Source organism: Telmatherina bonti, assembly GCF_933228915.1.
Source record: "Telmatherina bonti genome assembly, chromosome: 8".
Lineage (NCBI taxonomy): Eukaryota > Metazoa > Chordata > Actinopteri > Atheriniformes > Telmatherinidae > Telmatherina > Telmatherina bonti.
Genome location: NC_136626.1, coordinates 20,754,166 through 20,769,560, shown reverse-complemented (window position 1 = coordinate 20,769,560; position 15,395 = coordinate 20,754,166). Strand labels below are relative to the sequence as shown.

The 15,395-nt window shown below is 36.5% G+C and overlaps 3 protein-coding genes across 3 annotated transcripts in view; 2 read left to right on the top strand and 1 right to left on the bottom strand.

The window, feature by feature from the left end:
• Positions 1-227: 227 nt before the first annotated feature.
• Positions 228-7,176, bottom strand: rad54l (RAD54 like; the record flags this gene model as incomplete). The annotated part of the gene is made up of 17 exons (XM_079245624.1): positions 228-429; positions 967-1,130; positions 1,318-1,497; positions 1,574-1,652; positions 1,740-1,863; positions 2,593-2,703; positions 2,953-3,083; positions 3,584-3,658; positions 4,358-4,484; positions 4,571-4,721; positions 4,815-4,939; positions 5,640-5,928; positions 6,023-6,092; positions 6,307-6,442; positions 6,533-6,593; positions 6,702-6,809; positions 7,066-7,176. The coding sequence occupies 17 exons, from the start codon at positions 7,174-7,176 to the stop codon at positions 228-230; spliced, it is 2,244 nt and encodes a 747-aa protein (XP_079101750.1).
• A 1,537-nt stretch (positions 7,177-8,713) lies between these two features.
• LOC306759034 (pre-rRNA 2'-O-ribose RNA methyltransferase FTSJ3-like) overlaps positions 8,714-15,395 on the top strand; it is a 7,389-nt gene continuing 707 nt past the window's right edge. The window contains exons 1-20 of the mRNA XM_079244516.1: positions 8,714-8,862; positions 9,001-9,106; positions 9,520-9,566; positions 9,657-9,736; positions 9,883-9,982; positions 10,162-10,356; positions 10,478-10,597; positions 10,777-10,877; positions 11,103-11,203; positions 11,687-11,773; positions 11,867-12,010; positions 12,123-12,258; positions 12,436-12,632; positions 13,623-13,743; positions 13,942-14,023; positions 14,110-14,278; positions 14,413-14,507; positions 14,737-14,839; positions 15,045-15,228; positions 15,320-15,395. The exon at positions 15,320-15,395 is cut by the window's right edge and continues 19 nt beyond it. Of these exons, the coding sequence (XP_079100642.1) occupies positions 8,796-8,862; positions 9,001-9,106; positions 9,520-9,566; positions 9,657-9,736; positions 9,883-9,982; positions 10,162-10,356; positions 10,478-10,597; positions 10,777-10,778 (717 nt within the window). The 5' untranslated portion in view covers positions 8,714-8,795 and the 3' untranslated portion in view covers positions 10,779-10,877; positions 11,103-11,203; positions 11,687-11,773; ... (8 more) ...; positions 15,045-15,228; positions 15,320-15,395. The remainder of the gene's footprint in view (positions 8,863-9,000; positions 9,107-9,519; positions 9,567-9,656; positions 9,737-9,882; positions 9,983-10,161; positions 10,357-10,477; positions 10,598-10,776; positions 10,878-11,102; positions 11,204-11,686; positions 11,774-11,866; positions 12,011-12,122; positions 12,259-12,435; positions 12,633-13,622; positions 13,744-13,941; positions 14,024-14,109; positions 14,279-14,412; positions 14,508-14,736; positions 14,840-15,044; positions 15,229-15,319) is intronic.
• Positions 10,979-15,395, top strand: part of LOC306759877 (pre-rRNA 2'-O-ribose RNA methyltransferase FTSJ3-like) — a gene marked incomplete at both ends in the record, with an annotated part of 4,809 nt that continues 392 nt past the window's right edge. The window contains 13 exons of the mRNA XM_079245623.1: positions 10,979-10,987; positions 11,103-11,203; positions 11,687-11,773; positions 11,867-12,010; positions 12,123-12,258; positions 12,436-12,632; positions 13,623-13,743; positions 13,942-14,023; positions 14,110-14,278; positions 14,413-14,507; positions 14,737-14,839; positions 15,045-15,228; positions 15,320-15,395. The exon at positions 15,320-15,395 is cut by the window's right edge and continues 19 nt beyond it. Of these exons, the coding sequence (XP_079101749.1) occupies positions 10,979-10,987; positions 11,103-11,203; positions 11,687-11,773; positions 11,867-12,010; positions 12,123-12,258; positions 12,436-12,632; positions 13,623-13,743; positions 13,942-14,023; positions 14,110-14,278; positions 14,413-14,507; positions 14,737-14,839; positions 15,045-15,228; positions 15,320-15,395 (1,504 nt within the window). The remainder of the gene's footprint in view (positions 10,988-11,102; positions 11,204-11,686; positions 11,774-11,866; positions 12,011-12,122; positions 12,259-12,435; positions 12,633-13,622; positions 13,744-13,941; positions 14,024-14,109; positions 14,279-14,412; positions 14,508-14,736; positions 14,840-15,044; positions 15,229-15,319) is intronic.

Below are 15,395 nucleotides of genomic sequence, written 5' to 3'. Positions count from 1 at the left end.
CAAACATCCTCCAAACTGTATGACATTTAATTTAAAGACAACTAACAGCTACTACGTCCTATGTGTGCAATCATATAGCTTATGTACAGAAATTACTGGACAGTTTATTATTCCCCCTTTATTTTTTCATTTTTAATTAAAGAGAAGAAAAATATGAAAACTCAAGAAGAAAATAAATATCAGCATGTACATAACGTGTAGAATGACAGTCTATTGAGTACGCTCTGCTATAGCACACCCCTCTGGTCCTCGTGAGAGCGCTGGTGAAAGACAAAGGAGACTGCAGCATCCCAGGAGGCTTTCAGTATTTGGTCCCTCAGACCCTTTTTATCAACACAATGGTTCCACTGGGAAAGATCACTGGTGCAGTCTGAATCTTCTGCAGGTGGCCGCACCTCTCTGCCATTTACACAGCGACGGCAGCGAAACCTAGAGAAAGATTTAAGGCATGGGTCAATTTAAATAAATCACTCTAAAATACATCAGGTGGATTGATAAGCAGTTGTTTTAGTCTCCCTGGTTACATATCTTAATAGTGTCAACCTCTGAAGCTGGAAGGCATTTTAGGTTAGGCTTTTTATCTTAGGACCTAACTTTAAATGCATTGAATCTGTAATATCTCTGTGGAACATAAATACACTACCAGGACTTGGAAGTGTTTGGTTTTCTGCATTACCAAAGGTAAAATAGAAAGTGCACGTCAGGTCTGGAAGAGGTGCATGTTGAGTCTATGCTGAGCATACAACACCTTAACCAACCTTATGCAGAAGCCTTGCGAGTATAAACCCACCTTTACATGTGCATAACAACAACACCTGCACCATCTACTAAGTAAAGTCTGTACTCTGTAAATGAAGCTGTGATGTGATCACATAGCATCCAGCTGGCATGTACAATATTTATGTGTTTGACATGTCGAAGTGGCTAATATGAGCAGCAGAAACAGCTAGAACAAAAGAATTTTACTTGTCGTGTGTGTCACTGGTCGTGTCCTCATTGAGAGTGAAAAGTTCTCTAAGTTCGCCTAAAGAGAAGTGGCGCTCCACGTCCTGCTCCTCATCCACCACACAGCTGCTCAGGGCTTTCTTGTGGGCCTGTCTCTGCAAGATCTTCTCCTCAATGGTCCCCGTCTATGAGAAAGCAAACATCTGTTAATGTGAAATCCTGCCGATGGACATATTGCAGCTTTGAGCAACAGACTTCTGTGAGGTCATTGCCAAAATTGTATCATTTTATTAGGATTATATACTTTTACAGCTACTCAGAAAAACAAAATAGGTGAAAATCATTTTATCTTATGCTTGTATTTTAACTGACAGAGAGGAGTCTGTAGATGTAGCAAGTCTTCTTCTGGCCATCTCTCCACACGCGAGCCATTGCTTGCTCGTCATTGGCTGGGTTCCAGTCAGGATCAAACATCACCAGACGATTAGCACCAATCAAATTGAGGCCGCATCCACCAGCCTTGCTGCTCAGCATGAAGATAAACTCTGGATTCTGTGAAACAGATATAATCAGGTCCTGTTTGTGCTTTTTAAAGCTTTCAGTATTTAAACACGAGTTTTAAACTTACAGATGGACTGTTGAATCTTTCCACAATCTTGGCTCTCTTCTTGATGGACATTGTGCCATCCAGTCTCACATACAGGTATCTGAAAGAGAAAGAGGATGAACACTATTCACTTTAACAAATGATTTAAATGTTAAGCAAATGTTAAAAATGTGTTCTCCAAAAGCACCTTCTAGATCTGCACAGCTTTTCAAATAGATCCAGTGTTTGGGTGTAGTTAGAGACAAGCACCACCTTGTCACTAGTTGTACTCCTCGTCATTGCCAAAATGTAGTCGAGGACTAGCATTTTCCCTGGAACAGAGGAAAAGACCAATAAAAAAGATAAAGCTTTGTAGACTGGGCCAAGTCAGTTTCTCTAACAAAAATGAAAGCTTAGATAAAGCACTTAGCCTTTCATATAACATAAAACAAAACAAGGTTAAACAGTCAGACAACATTTCTGACACCACTGTAGTTACCTCTCATGTTGGCTCTCAGTACAATACTAATAACTTATTTAGATGGATTAAAAAATATTGCAGTCAATTGCGTATAAAAAAAAACTTTGAGAAAGATTTAGGTGCTTCACTGCTTGTTTTAATTCTTTATGAGTGAAGCAACCAGCTGTATTTATTCCACTGTGCAACATTTCATTTAAACATTAATCCTCTTTGATGCATGAAGTCAAGTTAAACTTGAAACAATGTTTAGGTTTTGTGAGTGAAGGAAAAAAAATAAAGAGAAAAATGAATCAAGAACATAAAGAGGAACTAAAGGAAGAGAAGAAACTGATGTCAGTAAAAAGAACCTGTGACAAAACCCTCCCATTGCAATGTACAAAGTCACAAGCCCAGAAAGGACTCCACGCTTTATCATGGTAACACAATAACTAACATATGTCAACTTTTTATAAAACATTATGACAAACTTAGAATGTATTTATATATAAACGTGATTTAAGTTGTATTTTTTACTTTGGATGTAAATTAAAGATTCAAAGCTTTGATTTTTTTTTTTCTTTCTTCAAATCAGCGATCTTACCAGAGAGCTGAGGTTCCACAGCTTTAGTGCTGTAACCAGGAGGAAACAGATCCAGTGCCCCCTCAAAGCCTTCCTCCTCTTCCACACACTTTTCATAGATCAGAGCTGGATCTGAGGAAAGTCCGTGGTTAATAAGTTTATCATGCAGAAATCAGGGATGGAGTTAACATACAACCCAACTGCATTAAAAACAACTACAGCTGCCATTAAAGCTTCTTTAAAATCAGGGCTGCAGAAAAGCAACGCCAGCTTGGCTAACATAAATATTTTGGTTGCTTTGAGAGAATTTAAAGAGGACAATCTGATCATTTGTTTATTATTCTCAGACAAAACACATGAAGGAACTATTGTTACACTTACGATTGCACAGCTTCTTGAGAGAGGTGATTGAAGACAGGGAAGAAACGCTGATTTTGCCCTCCTGTAAGGTCTCAATGGGTTTGGCCTGCCTCAAAAAACGCTTGTAAAGTTCTGTCTGCAGAGGAGTCAGCCTGTAAGGAATAAATTGTGGCATCAGTTGTTGAGTTTGCATATGTGTGAACATAATTTTTCCCCCAGACAACAGTATTAAAACAATAATACATATAAGAACGTCCCTACAATCAATAAAACATATTATCAAATAAATCTTGATTCACTGTTTCTGTATTAACACTGTGATGTACAGATCTAAACGGGATGTAACCTGTTTATTATTATTATTATTATTACAGTCAGAGAAATGCACTCAACCCCCTTTGCTACCCTTTATATATTTTTCTTTTATATATTATGACCCATGTAAAGAATTTGAAAAATTAATGAACTCCAATTGTTTGGTGGCTTTAACATCTAGATAACCATGAGAAAAATAATTTGAAAATGATCTGAAAGCATATGTGAGAAGTGTTTGTAACACTCCACACTGTCATCTCTTTTGGTCCCAACAATAATCAGTAAAAACAAGTTGTTTTTCCTCACATCTAACCCTCAACCAAGTGAATCAGCCTACCTGCAACACACAACCTGCTCTATTTTCACAGGAAGATACTTCGACAGGATGTCAGATGTCCTCCTAATCAAACACCTGTTGATGCACGACATGCCTACTATTAACAGAGATAAACACAATGCATATACACACAGACACAGTAAATTCTATTATCTCAAAATGAAATACCAAAGGAATAAAAATCCAGAAATAAGTAGAAAAAAAAGCTTTACATGACCTTTATATTTTAATTAAACTGAATTTAATTCAACCCTATAGAGCTCACTGTGACATATTTGATACACAGTTTCTGAGACAATTGTCATCACTTTATGGTAGAAATTTTGCTCAAAATCCTGTTTAACATAATCTGATTGTTGTCTTCTGCCCCTTTATAGATACCAGAAAGAGGAAAACACTATTATAATATTGGCATATAACATTGTAGTAAATTTCCCAAAAATGTTTTATTTTTGTTACATTTGGTTAAAGGGACAAATAAATAACTCATATAAAAAATGGACTTTGCTTCAAGGGTTAACTGGACTTATTGGACTTGTTCACATTTGTTCACATAATTAAAGTCAACTTAATTGACTGTTGCCAGTGTGCTTACTCAGGATGGGAGATTGAGTTGGACTTAACTCAATCTGTTGGTTTCCTTATATAGGCTATTATGAATTGGCCTTCATTATGTTTTCCCCTTTGTCTAAAGATGGCATTGCCGTGATTTGACGCTATATAAATAAAGTTGAATTGAATTGACATAAAACAGTGGATTCTTCTTGAGTTTACCTGTTGACAATGCTGATCAACTCCTTGAGTTTGTCCTCACCCGTCTGTCTGTCTTTATCACTGGCATCTGCATCCCTACCCTTGAGAATAGGAAGCTCAAATCGCTTTTTAAATTCTTGGGCTGTGCCTGCAAACACAGTGAAAAATTACCAACAATATATGTCATAAATAAGGCAAATGTGTGTGAGATGGGGTGTGTGTAGTGATGCTTACCAAGGATTCCAGCATTAACAAAGTGGACCAGGCTAAAGTACTCCAACAGGTCATTCTGGATGGGAGTGCCTGATATCAACACTCTTCTCTGGGCACTCATGGCATTCAAAGCCTGGTATGTCTGGTTGTCCGAGTTCTTTAGCCTATGGCCCTGCAGCACACAGCTCTTATTGTAACACAATGTATTGTAATATGCTTCCAAAAACCCTTTACGTGTCTGAATTGCATTTAAAAGATAAAATACCTCGTCACAGATAACAAGTCCAACTTTGCCCTTGTGCAGAACCTCAGCATGCAAACGAAATGTTTCATAAGAAATGATCAGGATTGGAGTTGGCACTCTCAAACCATGTTGAGAGATGAAGTTCACTAGAAATCATAGAAATGTATCAATTTGTAGGTTTTATTCATGTTAGATACATTTCTCCCCCCCCCCACAAAAAAACAAACAAAAAAACAGGTCATTGCAAATTAAGCCCAGCATTGAGCATTTGTTGATTAAGTCTAGCAACAATTTGAGGGGTTGTAATTTGATAGAACCAAATGGCTGCGATAGTACTATATATTTTAGGTAAGAAATTGAACGTGGTACTAAGCAATTACATTAAATGACTGAATGACTAAATGACTGAATGAATGAATAACTATATTCCAATCTAAAACCTGAAAGACATTTTTCAACCAAGACTACAAAAAAAGAAGGTTCTCTCAAATTCTAGTGAATTATTAGTTCCTTTATTAAATTGTATGAGATAAATTGGCATATCAAAGTTCAAAGTTAAGCTCACATCATTTAAAAAAAAACTTATGCTTCTTACAATGATCCTTAAAGGGATCCAGAGAATCTTTAAAGTAGACATGTGGTCTGGTTTAGCTTATTTCACTGAAGTTAAATAAAATAAAATTGTGACGCTGTTCCTTTTTTTTTTTTTTTTTTTAAATCAAGTAGATGGACATTTCTTGCTTTACCAAGATTTCTTCTTATTTAAAAAGCTGTAATTGAATTCTAATGCCAGCTTTTTTTTAACTTTGAATGTTTATAATGAGAAAAAAATTAAAGCTTTACTACCTAGTTGTTTATCGATCTCATCTTTCGAGCCTCCATCAATGGCCACAGGTGATATCCGTCCTCCCAGCCACTTTCCTACTTCATTGTACCAGTTGCGAACCAGACTAGAGGGTGAAACTACAATTGCTTTGTCTATCTCTGGCTTGGCATCAGGGCTTTGACGTAGCAGGGTCCACATGAGGGTAATACACTGCAACGTCTTTCCCAGGCCCATCTCATCTGCCATGATGCAGCCATAAGATCCAGGAATACGTCTGCCTGTTACACACTCCCACAGGAACTTCACCCCCTTAGTAAATCAAAGAAATGTCATTTTATACACCAGAAAAAAATGTTTTGTTATGTTTTAATTAGTAATGTTAAGAAATAAATCATGGTAATACTTCTCTCTGATGGGGTCTGAGAACTTTTCCTAAAACTGGATCAACAACAACATGGACTGGTAGCTTTTCTCTGAAAAAAACAAAAGAAACTTTCATTCCATATTTAACATTTATCACAAACCCTTTCAGCATGGAAGGCTGTAGGGAGCATCCTTTAACTTATTTTTGCAGCAATTTAAAATAAAACAGTAAATGCTGTGCAAAAAAATGTTGTGCATTTAAAAAACAGGTTTTTGTTTAGGGACTCCAGCTGAGGGAAGTTTCACAAATATTTATTAACCTACTTGTCAGCTTTGATGAGATCATGAGCACTGAGAGTCGGGGGCTCATAAAGTACCAAAGAATCTTCTGCAAAAGGATCGTGAAGTGCTTTTCTCACTCCTGCTCGCTTTAGACCAAGTGCCCTGATTCCCAGTGAGCCTGTAAGAAATACAGTATATGAAAAGAAGAGTGTGACAAATCATTACTTATGACTTGATATGACTTTAAAATAAAGCCATCGTGATGTACCTGTGTAATTTGCAATAGGAATTTTAAAAGGCTTGGCGAGGATACTTCGGATAAAGGCCTCCTGTGGAAAGGAGTTTAAACAAATGTGACTAGTCATGTCATTTAGTGTATCATTACTGTATTCATAAACAAAAACTGGACAGATATATTGATAATCACTGTTACGTACATGTTTGTCGGCTTCCATACATACAGGCCGGTTATTCAGCTGCGTCAGTGGCTTTCTAAAGGGAGAAATGTGGCTTTCTATCACCTTGTCTCCTTTTCTTCTTTTCTCCTTTGAAAAAATAACAAGCCAATGAATCAGAAAAGTAGAGCATGTAATGTTTGTATAATCTCCCCTCCTTCCTACAAAAACTGAATAAGCAACTATACTAATGTAACACCGTAAATGAAGCTGTTTCTGACTTTTTCAGTATGTTGGTGGTTTACAGCTTTTCAGGTCAGCTGTTGGGTCATGCTACACCACTTCATCAAAAGTAGCTACTCAGAAACGAGCATTGCATATTTTAGAGCCATACTAATGTACTTACAGTTTTACATGTCCAGTCTTCATCTTCATCGGAGTCCCCAGGCTGCTTTCGTTTGGCAACCTGACTGGGAGCAAGACTCCTCCTCTGTGATGTTAAATGCACATTAAACATTTAGTCATTTTTAATTAATGGGTTATAGTTATATGGTGATAAACAATTAGGCTTGCTTACCATTTTTCTTGTGTCACAAATCAGGCTGTTATAAGACCCTTCTCATATTTGCGTTGCTACTGTTATTCCTTATTAACTCTCAGCTACTCGGAGAAAGCTAGCAATACTTCAGTCGTCTGCGTTTAATAGCAGTTAAACTTATAAAATACATCAACTCCGACAATGAAAAATCCTAGCAAGAGGTTCTATACTGCCTAAAGTGACACAAGTTTTATGGGAGACTCAAAACGTTAGATCCCAAGCAGCTGAGCTCAAGTCTGTGGATGTGGGTTCCTGGAGGCTTCGCGCTAAATGTTGAACACAACACTACGGCAAGCCTAAAGGGGAAAAATAAGTGGTGGGGGGCGGGATATATATATATATATATATATATATATATATATATATATATATATATATATATATATATATATATATATATATATATATATATATATATATATATATATAAAAAACATTATATATTTTACTTTTATATATATATATATAGTATTGTTATATATATATATATATATATATATATATATATATATATATATATATATATATATATATATATATATATATATATATATATATATATATAAAAACATTATATATTTTACTTTTATATATATAATATTGCTATATATATATATATATATATATATATATATATATATATATATATATATATATATATATATATATATATAATTATAACATTATATATTTTACTTTTATATATATATATATATATATATATATATATATATATATATATAACATTATATATTTTACTTTTATATATATATATATATATATATATATATATATACATATATAAATATATATATATATACATATATAAATATATATATATATATATATATATATATATATATATATAACATTATATATTTTACTTTTTTTTATAGAAAAGAGAGATAGCTATATATATATATATATATATATATATATATATATATATATATATATATATATATATATATATATATATATATATATATATATATATAGCTATCTCTCTTTTCTAGACTGTCTTTTATAGCTACTAAATTCAACACAGTAATGTGACACTTCCTCCTTGAGACTAATCCTACATCTCATTCATGGCATCCTCCCACTTCAAATACAATGTCTAGCAGAATTTCAAAGCAGTTCTCGTTCTCAGCTTGTGTCCTTCCTCTCCCTGTAACATAGAGTCTGTGGTAACAACACTACCAACTATTCATTCGTTTAATTAATCACAGGTGGGGTGTACTAAATTATAATTCTTATTATTTTTGTCTACCCAAATCTTTATCACATACATTTTATGCATATACTGTATGTCTGTGCTTTATCATGTACTCTGGGATCTCTCACTGGAGTAATGAGAGTTGCATTCTGGGATACTGACACCAGGTGGAGTCGTGCTTTTGTAAAACTTTAGGAGAAGAAGTAGTAATGTGACGTCAAATATATGCGCTGAGGCGACTGCACGTGTTGTTCTCAGAAGTTTGTACTGGTTCAGACATATCCGTGCCAGAGTCCGGCGAAAAACGTCTGCCAAGAAGATGGGGAAAAAACTAAAAGTGGGAAAGGCCAGAAAGGATAAATTCTACCACCTTGCCAAAGAAACAGGTAGCTACCACAAGCAGTAGGCTTTCCCTGAGGGTTTATTAGCATTAGCAGCGTGGCCACATCACTGGCGCTGGAAAGCTGTAAACTAAACAAGTTTAAAGTGGCGTGTGTTTTTAACTTTTGCTTTTCTTTTCTCAGGTTATCGCTCCCGTTCCTCATTTAAGCTGATTCAGCTTAATCGTAAATTCCAGTTTTTACAAAAAGCAAGAGCTCTGGTCGATCTGTGCGCAGCTCCTGGTGGATGGTATGTACGCCGTAAACCAGGGGTGCCCAAAGTCGGTTCTCAAGGGCCGCTGTCTAGCACCTTGTTTCAACACACCCACCTAATGAATCCAACAGCCAATGATGTTCTGCAAAATGACTTACTCCTTTTAGTCAGGTGTTTTAGAGCAGGGATGCCTGGAAAACCTGCATGATTGTGTCCTTCGAGGACTGGAGCTAGGCACCTCTGTTTTAAGCACTTCTCTCTGATCGATTTGTCAACATATCCATTATTATAGCAAGGTTGCTCTATTCTCATGAAGTCAACATAATCCAGGATGACCATTAACACGCTGTAATTTGTAGTATGAAATATGCAATTGTTTGAATTGTCAGTGGAATTGTTTTTTTAATTATGAATAGAGGCTTCAGTTAAACATAAAATCTTCTCTTCAGGTTGCAGGTTGCTTCCAAATTTATGCCAGTCTCAAGTCTCATCATTGGTAAGATCTCTGGCATCGCAGAGATGATTCTCTTTCTACTGAGAATTATAAAGCAGTTGTAATGATACTAATATAGCCTGTTCATGTCAGGTGTTGACTTGGTCCCCATCAAGCCAATCCCCAATGTGGTGGCACTACAAGAAGACATCACCACTGAGAAGTGCAGACAGGTAAAAAGCTGCTACTTAATTCTTCATTTATGTACATTAAAACGGGACACCAGAGACTAGCAGAGATGTACTCGCACACTGTACCAAAATGTGAAAAAGCAAGTGTATGAGTGATATGGTTCTGATGGAGTCTGTTTTTTGTACAGGCTCTTCGAAAGGAGCTTCAAACTTGGAAAGTGGATGTTGTATTAAATGATGGAGCCCCAAATGTAGGGGCCAATTGGCAGCATGATGCCTTTTCCCAGGGTAAGAAAACAAAAGAAAACTTAAGTTATTCTGAATTTGTTAAAAACAAAATATATATATGTGTATAATTAATTCTTATGGTTAATCAGGTATGGTTTTCTTTATGCTTTACTCTCACCAGTACCTAATTTAAACCCACTTTTCCTAGTGGTTGATCATCAAATTGATTTCACCCTCAGCTCACCTAACCCTCATGGCTCTGAAGTTGGCCTGCGAGTTTCTGACCAAAGGTGGTACTTTTGTCACCAAGGTCTTCCGCTCCAAAGACTACCAGCCCCTGCTCTGGATCTTCCAGCAATTCTTTAAAAAGGTGCAGGCCACCAAACCCCAGGCATCAAGAAACGAGTCAGCTGAGATTTTTGTCGTCTGTCAGGGTTGGTAGCAGCTACATAGCTGTATTTATGTTTTCATGTTTTTGTTGGTTTTTTTTGTTGTTGTTTTTTTCCTTAACCACTACTACAGATCACAATTAAAGTTTTTTTTTGTTGTTACCAGGTTTTGTTGCACCGGACAAAATCGACAACAAGTTCTTTGACCCCAAACATGCGTTTAAAGAGGTTGATGTGCAGGCCAGAACCGTGAAAGAGCTTGTTCCTGAAAAGAAGCCAAAGGCATGTACATAGAGGAGCGATGCTTATTACATATGAATTCAAGTAAATAGTATGGCCTGTATGATAATTTGTGTTGTGTTCATGTTATTTATTGTCATTGTTCTCATTCAGTCCATTTTTAAGGAAAAAATAAAGGTATTAGATCCATCACTAACCAAACGCCTGTACTTGTGTTTTAGGCAGAGGGATATGCAGATGGTGATGTGACGCTTTACCACAGTTTCACAGTGACAGATTTTCTGAAAGCAGAAAATCCTGTAGACTTTCTGGGAAAAGCCAGTGTGGTGAGTTTTCTTTTAATTCTCAAACAGCTTAAATGCTACTTTTTTTGCCCATTAATAGACAGACCTGTTGAGATTTTAGTCATCTGAGAGGAGGCCAATCCATGGCCCAGGTCTTGTTTTGTTAGCTTATGAGATATACACCAAAACTACTAAAAGAGGAGAAAAATGTGAAGACGGGAAGAATCCCCCTTGTAATGCTGCCCCCACTGTGTCTTGTTCTCAAAGATTACTTTTGACAATCCAGACCTGGAGTCTCACTCAACCACCAATAATGAAATAAAGGAGTGCTGCCGTGACATCAAAGTCCTGGGTCGCAAAGAACTTCGGTAAACCCTTTTTTGTTTTGTTTTTTTTGTTAATCTATCACATTTTTACTTTTGCTATTACATGTTTGTATAAATCTTGCAAATATTTAAGATAATTAAGATTGCATTTAATTTTGATTTAATGCAGTTTTGTTAAATAAAACAGTTTAATTTTGTTTAAGGGAGTTAAAAAGTATGCGTCAAAGCAAAGTAGAACTGGTGGCTTCATTTTATCCTCATAATTTTACTTTTGATCTATATTAATAGATACAGCATGATTTTTGACTAATCTCAATGACTCAGTTTGATAGACAAGAAGTCATTAAGCAGCAGTAAAAAAAAATTTACTATAGGAAAAGATTAAAGTAGCATAAAATGTACACAGAAAAATCATTACATGCTGTGACGTGATTATTAGCCAAAGTGTTTTCATCTTATACTTCAAAATATAACCTCACAAGAGGATTTCAATGCTTTTTCATTAAAAAATCTTCACCTCTGCAGCCTGCTGCTAAATTGGAGAACCAAGCTGAGAAGGTATCTGGCAAAGAAACTCAAGGAGGAGGCCAGACAGTTCGATCAGGAGATCAGGTATACTCTGGTTTACTAAAAGCAACAGAAATATCTTGTCGGTGTTATTGGAATGTGTTACGGACTCTGTTTTGTAACTTTTTTTGTTTGTAGTTTAAGTTCTGATGAAGAAAAGAGCAATTCAGAGGATGAATCGGACAAGAAGAAGGAAGCAGAGGAGGATGATAAAAATGAGGAGGAAGAAATTGAAAATAAACTGGCAGAGCTGAAAGCCGAGGAGGTGGCAGAACTTCGACGGTATGACAGACACTACTCTCACTTTATACATTTAGCCAATTTTCCTTTCACTGTTCGTTTATTGTCTGTTGGGGTTTGTGTGTATTTATTTTGAACCGTCATGCTCTGCTAGCAAGAAGAGGAAGCTGTTGAAGGAGAGGAGAAAGCAGAGAGAGAGAGTGGAGCTGAAGATGGACTTGCCAGGTGTCTCCATTGCCAGCACCACAGACTCATCCTTGTTCTCCCTTTCAACCATCAAGAAGCAAAAGGTGAAGGTCACTCATTGTTTCCCAATGCACCAAACTGAGCATGAAAACACTGTTGTGACTAAAGCAGAGAAAACAATCTGAACTGCTTCTCATCTCAGTTGTTACTCATGTTTATGGGGAAGTAGCTCTGCATGGATGTTGTCTGAAGCTTGTTTGGTATGTGCTTCTTTCTGTCAGGTGCTGACTGATATCTCCAAGGGAGACATGAATGCAGCAGACAATTTGGTAAATGGAGAAGATGACCTTCACCTCTCTGATGAGGAGGATGACGATGAAGCGGATAAAATGTCCCTGGCGTCTGATCTAGATGAACAGGATTTTGAAGAGGTTAAGCAGAGACAGAAAGAACTGGAAAAGAAAGCACCAAAGAAGAAGTAAGTGTCCACTCACATCAAAAGTGATGTCCCCTAATAAACAGAATAAAAGCCTCTGAAAGAGGCAGGCCAGGTACAGTTGAGCATTTGATTGGAGCTGTTGGGGTAAATCTAAACAAAACTTGGAACAAATATTTACTGATTATATCTTCTTCACGTTTAAAAGTATGAGGATATTCTGTTATGCTGGGAAGGAATAACAAAGACTCCTGTAATTTTCATGAAATTGTGTTTATTAATCAACAACAACAGACACTGAATAAACTTAGAGAAGATTCCTTAATGGTATAAAATACATGGTTTTCATCAGGGCCACACGTTCATTGATAAAGATTTAAAGGAAGGAAACAGCGAAAGCGTAACACACAGTAATGATGTCCTCCTTCAGCAATGATAGAACATCGGCATTGGGCTCATGGCCATCACAGGCTTTGCAAATGGATTTTTGAATTAATGAGCTGATTATTTAATTCTAAACAGACCAACACGTAAAGTATCAGTAACTACACTCCATCAAGAAAAAAAAAAAAAAAGACTAAAATTTAAATATTAATTGAAATAATAATTTCAAACATATAATATTTTAAGCATTGCTCTATTTTCCCATCTCTAATTTTTTTTAACATCAGTATTGTGGTGTGAAGCCGAGTTACAACTATTGTTTTGCAAAAACTTCTTACTGAGAAGATATTTTGCCAGATGGCAGTAGTCAAGGTTTCTAGCAAGAGTAGATGAAAAGCAACAACTTTAGGAAGTTATGAACTCTTCAAGATCCATCTGACAGTTGGGTAAAGGGGACAAATGTAAAGCATACTTTGCAGTGTAAGAACAGAGGTGATACAAACTTTTACAAATTGACAGTTATCTTTTTTCTGAACAAAATGTTTGTACCTTATTTCAGGTTTTGATATGTCTTTCTTTTTTTTTTTTTTTTTTTTTTTTTTTTTTTTTTTTACAGCAGAGCTAATATTAATAATTTGTGTTCTACAGAGTAAAGTTCACAGAGGAAAAGGAGGAAAATGAGGATGAAGAGGAAAATAGTGGCTTGTTGGTGGAACTAGAGGGAAAGGATGTGAAGAAAGAGCGAGAAACCAACTTGTGGTTCAGCAAGGTTTGTCTGTGTGATGTAAAACAACATGTACAAACTCAGTTCATCTAATGTTCCTCCACATGTTGACATTTCCACTGTGTGACTTTATGCTTTAATTGAGCCCCTGTCTTCTCATTAACATAGTGGTTGATCTCAGTCTTTTGTAGAACCTGAATGTAATGTGTTTATCTGCCAACCCTCCCCACCCCCCTTTTACAGGGCATCTTTTCTGAGATTGACCTGGAAGGAGATGCAGAGAGTGAGCTCAGACAGACCGAGTGGCTCCAGAGTAAACAGTCAGGTAATCATACTTCTCTTTCAGGTCATATTATTGGAGGGTGGTAGTTCTTCTAAATATGGCTCTTTCAAAATGTGTATGTCCTCTAGGAAAAGGCAAAAAAAGGAAAGCTGAGGCAGAGGACCTACATGCAAAAGAGAGGCATCATGATGAGGAGGAGAAGGAACTCAATCTGCCAGATGAAGAAAAGGCAGGGCCATCGCACAAAGCTGCTGAGGAAAGTGACAGTGACTCAGATGACAGCAGTGATGATGAAAAGTAAAATGTTATTTAAAATACTTGTTTTTCCAAACTGCATGCAGCCAATGGAAGGAAAAATTATTTGAGATTCTTCAGCACAAGAACGTTTAAATGTGCACAACAGCAGATAAAGCAGTGTTGCTTGTTTCCAGGGAGATATCCAGAATGAAGCAGGCCAGTGGGGCTGGTGGGAAATCTGGTGATGCTGATGACGATGATTTTCAGGTTGTTCCTGTTGAAAGTACCAGTGAGTATAAGAAACTTTGATATTATTGGAATTAATCTACAGCAATCAGCTGTTGATAGTCTCTGATCGTCAGATGACTTGTTTTTCCCATTTGCTTGAGGTCCTTGAAGTCACAGCAACTTTTTTTTATTGAAGAGATTGATATGCCAACACAAACTTGAACTTTTCTGTGCATAAGAGGTTCATGTTGTTTTAAACTTTGGCTGGTTTTATATCCTGTGATCTTTAGGTAAGAAGGCTAGGATCCTGGATGCAGAAGGCATGGCACTGGGCTGTCAGATTGCTACATCCAAGAAAAGAGCAAGGGACCTGGTGGACAGCTCCTTCCACAGGTGTGGTTATTGTCTCACTTAATCATCTTATTAGATGAATTGTGATATCCTTTATCATATTACAACAACCAACGTGGGAAATGAGAAATTTGTACAATGAACTAATTAAATGAATGCAAAGCTCACAAAACACAGCATCAGCTATGCTGTTCTGGGTGAATATCTTGTGCATCTGTGCAGAAAGCTGGTTGCTTTGTTCTTGTAGGTTTGCCAGCTCTGATGAACCATGGGATGTTCCTGAGTGGTTCCTGGATGATGAACATAAACACAGAAAGAAGCCATTGCCAGTCACCAAGGAGATGGTGGAAGAGTACAAACAAAAATGGAAGGAGATCAATGCTCGGCCCATCAAACGTGTTGCTGAGGCCAAGGCCAGGAAGAAGAGGAAGGTAGTGGAGAAGTATCATCATATTTTCTGACACCACAATAAAAATAGTGGTCCAAACATTAAAGCCTTGTTTTTGGTTGGACTTTTTGTAGATGTTAAAGAAGATGGAGCAAGCCAAAAAGAAAGCAGAGGCTGTTGTTAACACTGTGGATATCTCAGAGCGGGAAA